Genomic DNA, 12,257 nt, shown 5'->3' on the forward strand with positions numbered 1-12,257 from the left:
TTCATGGCTGCAGTCACCATCTGCAGTCATTTTGGAGACCAAAAAAAATAAAGTCTGTCACTGTTTCCACTATTTCCCCATATTTGCCATGAAGTGATGGGACCAGATGCCATGATCTTAGCTTTTTGAAAGTTGAGTTTTAAGCCAGCTTTTTCACTCTCCTCTTTCACTTTCACCAAGAGGTTCTTTAGTTTCTCCGCGCTTTCTGCCATAAGGGTAGTGTCATCTGCATATCTGAGGTTGTTGATATTTCTCCCTGAAATCTTGATTCCAGCTTGTGCTTCATCCAGTCCAGCATTTCACATGATGTACTCTGCATATAAGTTAAATAAGCAAGGTGACAACATACAGCCTTGACATGCCCTTTTCCAAATTTGGAACCAGTCCATTGTTCCAAGTCCAGTTCTAACTGTTGCTTCTTGATCTGCATACAGATTTCTCAGGTAAGGTGGTCTGATATTCCCATCTATTGAAGAATTTTCCACAGTTTGTTATGATCCACACCGTCAAAGGCTTTAGTATAGTCAATGAAGCAGAAGTAGATGTTTTTCTGGAATTCTCTTATTTTTCTATGATCCAACAAATGTCAGCAATTTGATCTCTGGTTCCTCCGCATTTTCTAAATCCAGCTTGAACATTTGGAAGTTCTTGGTTCACATACCGTTGAAACCTAGCTTGGAGAATTTTGAGAATTTCTTTGCTAGCATGTGAGATGAGTGCAATTGGGTGGTAGTTTGAACATTCTTTAGCATTGCCTTTCTTTGAGATTGGAATGAAAACACCTTTTCCAGTCCTGTGGCCACTGCTGAGTTTTCCAAACTTGCTGGTCTATTGAGTGCAGCACTTTCACAGCATCACCTTTTAGGATTTTAAACAAGAGTAATTTTTAGGGCTTACAATTGGTCAATGCTTCAGACACATAGTCAGTTAAGAAAAAAATCTATTTATTACCCTAGAAAATACTCTTTTCTCTCCATAATTCATGGGGTACATGCAGAATGATTGTTTTTTTCTGAGTTGACTCACATACTAACCTGCCTTTGCTCTGAAGCAATATGATGGGGTTGAGGGAGGAGGCTAGCCAGGACCCTGACCCTTTCAAGAAGCCTTCACCTAGACACTGGAGCTGCCACCTGATCCTATCCTTGGTTCCCCACCAGGTAAGAAACTGTTCAGAATCCTGCAGCTAGTCAGTGATGGAGCTGACAAGCAAATTCGAGACAAATCCAAACCTGATCTCTTACCGGTTATTTCGGGTGCAAATTCTCACTGACAGTATCTGAAGGGCATAGCTCTCCACCAGATTGAACTACCTTCCTTTCCTACTGTTAGGTAGTCAGAATAGGAAAAAGGAGTCCAGAATGGCGGTGGTTAAAGGACAAGGAAGGGGAAAGCCCGGGAAAGAAGAAGAAGGGAAGGTCGGAGGACCAGAGTGACAACCCCAGGTAAAACAAACAGCCCTCCTGGCTAGCCCAATTTACATAAGGAAGGCTCAGGGGGAGGAGAAAAAACATATAAAAAGAGGGGCCAAAATTGGGCCTGGGGGTCTCTCTTCTGTCTTTTGGGTCGGCATGGCCTCATGCCTGGAAGCTGTATTTTCCTTTACTCTCTAAATAAAACCTAGCTGTAACATGGACCTGTAACACTGGTCTGTCCATCACTTCAAATTTTTGTTGCCAGGAGACAGAAACAAGGAAATTACACACTTCCCCGACACTACCTCTTGGAATTCTCCCGTGGTGTTTCAAATTCTCTTCTCCCACAGACTTCGCTTGAAATATTTGCTCCTTGCCTCAGAACTCTAATTTCAGAACAGTTAGTCTTGGCTCAGGAAACTGCTCGACACAAAACCCTAAGCACCCCAGGCTTCATCAACTCATTTCTTCCCAACTGTTTCCTTCCACAGTGCCATGCAAGACCCCTGGCTCGGAGGATGGCTTCACCAAGCTGCCATCCCATGCCTAGCTAATCTGAGTGGCCATTTGGCGCTCTTGGTCCTCGCTCTACGACCGCGAACAAGTCTGCGCCTCTGACTCGGTCCAAACAGGAGTGACCCGAGCGCCCAGCGCTCGCCTAGACACGCCGAGAGGGTCGCATCGCCGAACTACGTTTCCCACAGTGCTCGGGGAAGCCGGGGCCGCCAAAGCACGGGGCTGGGGCTCGCGCGGAGCCTCCTGGGAGTTGTAGTCCGGTCCACTCGCGCCGGCGTTCCTAAGGGCTCGGTGCCGGCCTTTGTCTGTCTGCGGGCGCGCGCGGCTGTGGTGAGTGAGGCCGCTGGCTGGGTCAATACACCCAGACAAGGCAGGGCCCCGCCTTCAGGCCGCCGCCTCCGACCCCCACCCCCTCGCGTCCCTGAGCAGGCCTGACCAGCCTGGAGCCTCCCCAGAGAGGCCAGCTGCGAGGCGAGAGGTCTGCGGCCCGCAAGAAAAGGTCTAGCTGGACCGGAGAGCTGGGTGCCGAGGTCCGGCGCGGGTCTGGGTGGGGAAATCGCTGAGGCGGGGAATGGCAGAGTCTGTCGGGAGGAGCAGGGGCCCGTCTGCCGCAAGGCAGGGCCGGGAGTGCGGGAAGGCCCCGCACCTGGAGACGCGGGAGGGACCATAGGCTGGTGTGCCTCTGGGCCCGCGGGGAGGGCTTCATAAGATGGAGACAGGATATGCAGTCTCTAGGCTGGGTGAAAGAAAGAACAAATTCCTCTGAGTAGGGAAATGGGAAAGGACAAAGTGAATTCCGGTGTGCGGGGAAAATAATCACCCCTGCCCAGAATCTCCTAGTCCTGAAACTATGCCCCGGATACAGCACAGTTCCCCCTGTCCTGGTCCTTCACTGAGGACTCTCACCTTTAGGCCTTAAGTCTGTTAGGTCATGTCAGAGGCCCTTGACGTTTGACTCTGATTCTCCCAGAAGCTACTTGATATTACAGCATTTAAGTGAGTGAGTAGGTCAGGGCTGTTTGGTTACTTCCCCAGTGTCATTTAAGGGGAGACAGAGGGTAGGATTCATCTCTCGTGGCCTCATTGTAAGCAGGATATAATAGCTTTCTTGATAGGAAAAAGCACTATTTTCTATTATAAAGTGTCTTTCTACAGAATCTTCAGGAATTTGATTCCGCACACCTGTGCAATCTATGGAGAAAAATACGGCAATTTCCCTTCATTAATCAGGAGGTTCTTGAAACATAGCTGAGCTGTTACTTGAATATCTCACAGCCTGTGGAGAGGCACAGCTGAAAATTCTACCCAAGGTGTTCTGAGCAAACTATTTGCTGACTCACCAAGGACAGGGTCCAGCCTCAGGCAGCAGGTACCCATGTACTTTTCATTGACTCTTGGTGGATGTGTGGTTGATCAGTAACACCTAGCACTTCCAAGTGAATGGTGCTATGATGTCCTGACACCAATAGGGCATTGCTTTGTGGCTTGCAATGCAAACTGGAGCTGAGTCTTTCAAATAAGAGTTTTTAATGCCTCTACAGTCATCACAACATGGAACAGGAGGTGCAGCGGTCAAGAAGACCAGATGCTTGGGTTAACAAAGAACTGTAGCATCACACTGCTTAATTTCATTAAATCATAAGGCCAGCATTTTCATGGGATATATTAGAGGGAAAGATTATACACACTGAACCACTGCGTTAAGTGTAAGAATTTAGTAATTAGGGTCCTGAAATAAGAATATTCCCCCCAAAATAGAAAATGATACTATGGAGTAGGAGGATTCCTAGGATCTGGAAGAATAGTAGTCTGGTCAAGCTCTGTTCCATTCACTTTTTAGTGATGAGAAAGTAAAGAATTGTCTAGACATAGGCTTTGGATCCAAGAAGTCTTGGATTTGAACCTTTGCTCCACCTTGACTCCATACTCGCTCTGGGACTTGGGGCAAGTTACTTGGATTTGGAATCTGAAGTAGTTCTTTTTCCAAGAATTGACAAGTATGCTTCCTCAGAACTAGTATTCTCATATCTTGAAGAGCCTCTAAAGAAGTGCTAAAAGGAAATATGAAAGCTCTTGTTCTGTCCTAACAATCTAGAGGGGACTGGAAAGGAAAGTCAGAGACATTTCAATCACAGAACCAATTATTAAGGCTGAAATGTTGTTTTTTATAGTCTGAATTTCTCTGGAAGCTTGGAGGATAAAATAGCAGGCAGTTAGGCAGGGGAAGGAAATGGAAGATTCCAATCCCATGCAAAAGCTAAGGTACAAATAGTAAGGACCATTTTCTTGGCATTGGCAGGAAAAGAAACATGTTTGGCTTTTTGTCTTCTCTGCTTTTGCACCTCTTGCTTCCTCCTGGACTCATTTATAAGTAGCTATGGTACGTCTTGGCCCATTTTGCAGTTATGTTATAGATGACTGGTATTACATTAGGCAAACAAGATTTCCTCCATTCACTCATACCCCAAACCAGAGCTCCTGTTGACTGTTCTTCTCACTTATCAATTCTCTTATCCATTCCTGTTTTTGTTGTTCTGTTTTTGTTTTTCCCTCCCTAGGTACTCAAGTACAGCCCATGGAAGAATCATACGAAGAGGTGGTGATTAAGCTCATACAGCAGGAGTGGACATGTTTGGATTTCCAACAGCTACCCTGCTGGACTGTCATGGAAGATATGCCCAGAATGTAGCCTTTTTCAGTGAGTCTGTTGATTGCTGGGATGCCCTCAAGTCACAATAATCAGTGTCCCTGTTCTCACCACTGGACAACAGGCTGGGGATGCAGAGATGTTCCTTTGGTGAAACTCACTATTTTTAGGGGTTACAGGGAAAGCCTACAAGCTCGAGTTAGAAACAGCAAGAGAACAGTTTTGATATGTAGGTAGTATCTGAGAAAATGAATGAGCAGTTTTAAATCTCAGCACAATCACTGAATGAGCAATGGTAAGACAGAGGAATAAGTTGAAATCTACCTAGGATGACTCCAGAAAACTACTAGTGATGAATGGACTTATATTTAAAGTGCAGTAGGAGGTTCATATACAGGGCAATATTGGGAAATACTGTCAATATCTGCATAGGAAGGATTGAGAAAAACTTCCAAACCAAAACTGACTTCAGTTTCACCATAGCTTAGCAGATTGAAACAGCATGGATTTTAAAGGGAAAAATTCCTTGGATCAAATTCTATGATTGCCATGACTGGATCTGTGGTATTAGACAAGTTATTTAACCTTCTTGAGCTCCAGGCTCTTCATCTGCAAAATGGGACAATAAGTTCTATCTTGCAGGTTTGCAGTGATTAAAATTAATAGATGTAAAGTATCCAGGATTCTGCTACATATATCCTGACAGCATGGGCCTACTCTACTCCACCGTTAAGGAGAGCAGACTAGAGCAGAGGTGGATTTCTCATGAAGTCTACAAAACTTAAGCTTCAGGAGCTTTCCCTTACACTGGTCTCTTTAAGGTCCTATCCCTACTTTTATATTGCTTTTTAATGGGAATCTCTCCAAAATTTAAAACGTTAGGCCCCATACAGCCTGGATCCACACCTGTCTTGGTGTCAGATAAAACTTCAGTATGGGACTAAATGTGATCTTATATAGTTTTATTTTTCTGGCTTGTTTTCTTATCTGTAAAATGGAGATAATCATGTCTATACACAAGACTATTTGGGAAGCTAAATTAAACTAAATTTAGAGGCAGTACACTGCTACAGAGCGTGCCTGTGTCTGAGTCCTAATTTTGTGCTTACCTAGAAGCGATCTTTGATAACCGCCCTATGCATTCATTTCTTAACTGTAACAAAAGATTGTTTTCAGGATTAAATTATCTATGCAAAGTTTATAGTATACTATTTGGCACATAATAAGCACTCAAAGCATTGTTTCTTTTTTCCCTGTTCTTCTCACTCAGCATATTGGTGCATCTTACATGACTTCCCTCTCATTTTACCAGATGTGATGACAGAAGCCCACCAAAAATATGATCACTCTGAGGCCACAGGATCCTCAAGCTGGGATTTCCAGAATTCTTTCAGAAGAGAGAAGCTGGAACAAAAATCCCCAGATTCTAAGACACTACAGGAAGATCCACCTGGAGTGAGACAGAGGGTCTATGAGTGCCAGGAATGTGGAAAATCCTTCAGGCAGAAGGGTAGTCTAACATTACATGAGAGAATCCACACTGGTCAGAAGCCCTTTGAGTGTACCCATTGTGGAAAAAGCTTTAGGGCCAAAGGCAATCTTGTTACACATCAACGAATACACACAGGAGAGAAGCCCTATCAGTGCAAGGAGTGTGGGAAAAGCTTTAGTCAACGAGGTAGTCTGGCCGTTCACGAAAGACTCCACACGGGACAGAAACCCTATGAGTGTGCTATTTGTCAGAGAAGCTTCAGGAATCAAAGTAACCTTGCTGTTCACAGAAGAGTTCATAGTGGTGAGAAGCCCTATAGATGTGATCAGTGTGGAAAAGCCTTCAGTCAGAAAGGAAGCTTAATTGTTCATATCAGAGTCCACACAGGCCTGAAACCCTATGCCTGTGCACAATGCAGGAAGAGTTTCCACACCAGGGGGAACTGTGTTCTGCATGGCAAAATCCACACAGGAGAAACACCCTATCTGTGTGGCCAGTGTGGGAAAAGCTTCACTCAGAGAGGGAGTCTGGCTGTGCACCAGCGAAGCTGCTCACAAAGGCTCACCTTGTAACCACTCTCTTCAGAGGAAGTTCTCTTTATGAATTAACAGGATAAAATCACCTGAGATTAAACAGCCTATCCAGTTTTATGGAATGAATGGAGACTCCTTCAGAAAGACCATCACTGGGTAGAGCAAACTGAGTTTTCTTTTTTCCCCCCAAATGAGTATGAAAAATAAATGTCTTGTTTATTATCATTATCATGTATGGTTCATAATTTCTGTCCATTTATTTTGACTTGATTTCCTAAGGTACCTCCATTAATTTAGTACACAATTGGAGATGTATGTAGCAGATACAGGTTTTATATTTGCAATTGACATCATCGGCCTATTCAAAAAATCCAGCCCCTTACCAATCCCAAGATTCTTTTCTTCTCTACATATTCAAATTTTGTTTTACATTCAAGACCCGTGGCAGAATTTATGAGGCAAATATAACCCCTCATATTGAACACTGTATTATCTGGATGATAGCCTCAAGAGCATATTCTAACAAATCACCCATGTTCGTAGCAGAGACCCTAAACTTTCCTTACAAAACAGGATCCCTTCCAAGTCTGCACTATGGTTCACTTCAGTCTTCCACTCCTAACTAGGATAGAGATTACTTGCCTATAGCCAAAGAGCAGAAAAGTATCTACAGTTTGAGAAGAGATATGATGACTTTCATTCCCTTTTGGCAGCAGTAGCAATATCTCAGAATCACCCAGTAAGGGCATGTGTGTGTGCACTTAGTCGCTCAGTTGTGTCCGACTCTGCGACCCCTGGGACTGTAGCCTGCCAGGCTCCTCTGTCCTTGGAATTTTCCAAGCAAGAATACTGGAGCGGGTTGCCATTTCCTCCTCCGGGGGATCTTCCCAACCTAGGGATCAAACCTATTTTGCATCTCCCACATTGGCAGGCAGAGTCTTTCCAACTAGGCCACCTGGGAAGCCCAGTAAGGGCATAAATGTCCTCATTACTGAGCTGATTTGTAGTCAATAATGAAGATCCAGTCCTCCAACAACACAATCCTCTTCCTGCATACATGCATGGACTCACTGGAAGAAAATTTGGAAGGATTATCTATTAACTTTTTTTTAACCTCTAGTAGATGAGATTTGAGAAATACTAGAGAAAAGGTTACTTTTAAGGGAGAATTTCCATTTTTGTTTTTTAACTTTAGCTATCTCTAAATTTTCATTGTGAGCTTTTATGTAATTAAAATGATGAATGATGTAAATAGAATGGTTTTCTTGATAAGATTCTCATTCTTTCTTTATCCTATAAACTGTAGGTTCTTATAAACTCTAGGTTCCCTCTAGTAGATCGTAATAGGCTGGAGGCTCCTTAATCCCAAAAAACTTGACAGAAAATAGGTAAATTTTATCAAAAGATCTTTGAACATAGAAACACTATGGGTTTGAATTGTTGTTTAGTCACTCAGTCATGTCCAACTCTCTTGCGACCCTAAGGACTGCAGGCCTCCAGGCTCCCCTGTCCATGGAATTTCCCAAGCAAGAATACCATTGCCATTTCCTTTTTCTAGGGGATCTTCCCCATCCAGGGATCAAGCCCACATCTCCTGCACTGGCAGGCGGATTCTTTACCACTGAATCACCAGGGACGCCCCTTGGTTTCAACAGTAATACAATATTGCTCCTAAAGTACCCTGATAATATTTGAAGATGCATATAAAAATGTTCGTATCATCCTCATTTATTTATAACTGAAAACAGCCCATAGGTCCAATAACAGGCAAGGTAATAAACGATGGTACAGTCATATAATAAAATACCACTCAGCAATTTTAAAACTGATAAATGCAATAACATAGAAAAAAATCTCAGCAATTTATGTTGAGTGAAAGAACCCAAACATACACATACAAATATATAATTCCATTTATATCATTTCACAGAACAGAAAAAGCTAATCTGTGTTAAAACATGTCAAACAGTGGTTGCCTCTATGGACATGGAGGGAGGGGCCTTACTTGAAAGAAGCACAAGACAAGCTCACAAAGAAAAAATATTCTTTCTTCAGGTGATAGATGCATGGGTATATACAGCTGTCAAAACTGATTGAACTTAACACTTAAAATCTATGCATGCATGTAGGTATGCAAAGTACACTTTATATATATAAAGTTTAATAATCAAGTAATTTTAAAACATTGCCCAGTTCTTTGATACCCATCTCATGTCCATATCATCTCCCCTTAAATCCAGGTAGGCCTGTGACAGCTTCAAACAATGAAACATGGTAGAAGTGATGCTACATGACTTCCCAGAATAGGTCTAAAAAGCCCTTTAAAAGTCTGGAAAGTTCTGCATGATTCTCAGGACACCTACTCTGGAGACAACCAGGTGCTAAGTAAAAAACTCCAACTATCTCAAGGCCACTCTGCTGGACAAACAATATGTAAGTGCTCCACTGGACAGGTTCACCTTACTTCCCAACACTCAGCATAAACTCTCAGCCATGTGAGTGATCCATAGTAGATGCCTAGCCCATAAGAATCTACAGATTGACTGAAGCCCCAGATGACATCTCATGAAAACTAGATGAGAAACCCCGTAGTTAGAACTTTCTTGCCAACTTCCAAACATACAAAATCATACAAAAAATTAAAGGTTATGTTTTTATACCACTAAATTTTCAAGTTATTTGCTATACAGTAGTATTAGCTAAGATATTTCTTAAGGATAAACTATTTTGAAAAAATGAAAAATCTGGGGAGCAACTTAATACTTATAAAATAAAAACAGGAAACTATGACTTATGGTTCACAGGAAAGCTTAAGGTTTAAAAATAAACATTCCCTTTGACAAAATAGGAGGTAAGGTTTAGATCAGCTAACACAGATGCAATCCAAATTATAAAATAAAGAAGTTTTGAGTTGGCCAAAAATTTTGTTTGGTTTTTCCCATAAGATGGATCTAGTAGTGCTTTAGTTATAACTTCATTCAAAACAATTTTATTAGACTGTATTGTGATAGCTGTCATATCAGTATGCATTTTTTAAAAACTTGCCAACATGAGTATTTGTGTAGCCATTTTAATATTGAAGACAGAAGAAAAAAGCAACGTTTTTCAGCATCTTATGCTTCATTATTTCAAGAATGGTAAAAATGAAACTGAAATGCAAAAAAAAATTGTAGTGTTTGGAGATGTTGTGACCAAATGTGTCAAAAGTGGTTTGCAAAGTTTCATGCTAGAGATTTCCTGCTTTGTACAACAAAAGTGATTCACTTATCACATATATGTATATACAGTATTTTTGATTTGCATTTCTCTAATAAATGGCAATGCTGAGCATCTTTTCACGTGCCTGTTGACCATCTAAATGTCTTCTCTGGAGAAATATCTATTTAGGTTTCCTGCCCACTTTTTGATTGGGCTTTTACCTTTCATTGAGCTGTATGAACTGTTCATGTATTCTGGAAATTAAGCCCCTGTTGGTCATATCATTTGCAAATATTTTCTCCCAGTCCATAGATTGTTTTTTTTCCTTTTGTTTAGTTTCCTTTACTGTGCAAAGTTTGATTAGATCACATTTGCTTGTTTTCCCTTTTATTTATTTTTCCTTGGGAGATTGACCTAAGAAAATATTACTATGATTTATATCAGAGAATGTTTTGCCTATGTTCTTTTCTGGGATTTTTATGATGTTATGTCTTACATTGAAGTCTCTAAGCCATTTTGGGTTTATTATTGTGTATAGTATGAGGGAGTATTCTAACTTCATTGATTTGCATGTGACTGTGCAGCTTGCTCAACACCACTTGCTGAACAGACTGTCTTTTCTCCACTGTACATTCTTGTTTCCTTTGTTAAGGTTAATTGACAATAGTTGTGTTGGTTTATTTCCAGGCTCACTAGTCTGTTCCACTGATCCCTGTCTGTTTTTGTGCCAACGCCGTTCTGTTCTGATTACTGTAGCTTTGTAGTACTGTATGAAGTCTGGGAGAGTTATGCCTCCAACTTTGTTCTTTTTCCTTAAGATTGCTTTCACAATTCTGAGTCTGTTGTGGTTGTGTGTAAATTTTAGGATTACTTGTCTAGTTCTGTGAAAAATGTCATGGGTAATTTGGTAGAGATTGCATTAAATCTGTAGACTGCTTTGGGTAGTATGGCCATTTATACAATATAATTCTTTGCAACTTGCTTTTTTAACTTAACAAGGTATCATGTAGATATTTCTATGATTATAAATAGAGCTCTGCCTCATTCTTTTCACTTGCTATATAGCATTCTGTAGTAAATGTTTCCATATAGACATTTAGGTTCTTCAAATATTTCACTAGTATAAACCAGATAGCAGTATAAACTACAATGAATATCGTTACTAGTGAGACATTTTCCAGGACAGTGAGTCACAGAATATATTTGTTAAGTATGTAATTTATTGAATGTCTCCTCTTTTATGGTCAAAAAGGAATAAACAATCTCTGCATGATTTACCAAACTACATTTGATGACTCAAATTCTGAATTTTATTATGAATATTCTTGTATCATTTGAGGCCTGAATTCTGAGGGAAAGCCTTCCCACGTTCATTCCATTCATAAGGTTTTTCTCCAGGATGGATTTTCAGATATTCAACAAGCCCAGAGTTATGCCTGAAGGACTTCTTATATTTCTTACAGTGATAGTGTTTTTCTTTAGTATGAATTCTCCAATGTTCAATAAGGGCTCAGCTCTTCATGAAGGCTTTCCCACGATCATTATATTGATAGGATTTATTCCCACTATGAGTTTTCTGATGTCCAGCAAAGGATAAACTGTACCTCAAAGATTTTCCACATTTATTACAGTGATAGTTTCTCTCCTGTTTGCATACTTTGATGATTAATAAGTCTTGGAATTTTCCTAAAGGATTTTCCATATTCATTACATGGATATGGTTTCTCACCAGTATGTATTCTCCGATGTTCCAAGACAGTTGAGTTATCCCTGAAAGTTTCCACACATTCATTACATTTAAGGCTTCTCTCCACTATGTATTTTCACATGACAAGCAAGGCCTGAATTCTGAGCAAAGGCTTTCCCACAATCTTTATATTTGTAGAGTTTCTGACTAATATAATGAAGTCTTCGGTGACTTAAAAGGACAGAATTATTTCTGAAAGCTATTCCACATTCATTGCATTTATGTATTTTCTCTTTAAAATGAATTTTCTGATGATTAACAAATGTTGCGTGATTCTTGAGGAACTGCCCACAATTAACCCATCTGTAAGACTTCTTGCCTATGAATTTTATGATTTAAAAGGGATGAGCTGCTCATAAAGGCTATCCCACATTCTTTACATTTATGAGGTTTCTCATCAGTATGATTTCTCTAATGGATAATATTTGAAGTCTTTCTCACTTTCCTCTCATTTATAGTGTGTCTTCTCTGTGCAGCTTCTGCCTTCCTAATACAGGATGCTTACCATCATGACACTCTGTTCTCCCAAATCACATCTCAGTATTTTGCTTTAGGGCTGACATCTTTGTTTCAAATACACACTCTTGAACCAAAAAAAAAATTTTTTTAATTTCAATGTTATATTGAATTACTGAAAATGAGAGCTGCACCCCATGGATAATAATGTTCTGGTCTATACAGCTAAAGGTTATGTAAAATTAATTCATCC

The 12,257-nt window shown here is 40.7% G+C and overlaps 1 protein-coding gene across 10 annotated transcripts; it reads left to right on the plus strand.

Moving 5' to 3' along the window:
* The first annotated feature begins 2,153 nt into the window (after window positions 1-2,153).
* On the plus strand, window positions 2,154-6,831 carry ZNF32 (zinc finger protein 32). 10 transcript variants are annotated; one of them, XM_043926605.1, is made up of 4 exons: window positions 2,189-2,261; window positions 3,087-3,300; window positions 4,490-4,629; window positions 5,849-6,831. In XM_043926605.1, exons 3-4 carry the CDS (start codon window positions 4,560-4,562, stop codon window positions 6,640-6,642), a joined length of 864 nt encoding a protein of 287 aa, XP_043782540.1. In that variant the 5' UTR covers window positions 2,189-2,261; window positions 3,087-3,300; window positions 4,490-4,559; the 3' UTR covers window positions 6,643-6,831. The 10 variants fall into 10 exon arrangements, with proteins under 10 accessions (XP_043782537.1, XP_043782542.1, XP_043782540.1 ...); XM_043926603.1 differs by having other exon boundaries at window positions 2,205-2,461; XM_043926604.1 differs by having other exon boundaries at window positions 2,205-2,430.
* The last annotated feature ends 5,426 nt before the right edge of the window (window positions 6,832-12,257 follow it).

Source organism: Cervus elaphus, chromosome 15, assembly GCF_910594005.1.
Source record: "Cervus elaphus chromosome 15, mCerEla1.1, whole genome shotgun sequence".
Classification (NCBI taxonomy): Eukaryota; Metazoa; Chordata; class Mammalia; order Artiodactyla; family Cervidae; genus Cervus; species Cervus elaphus.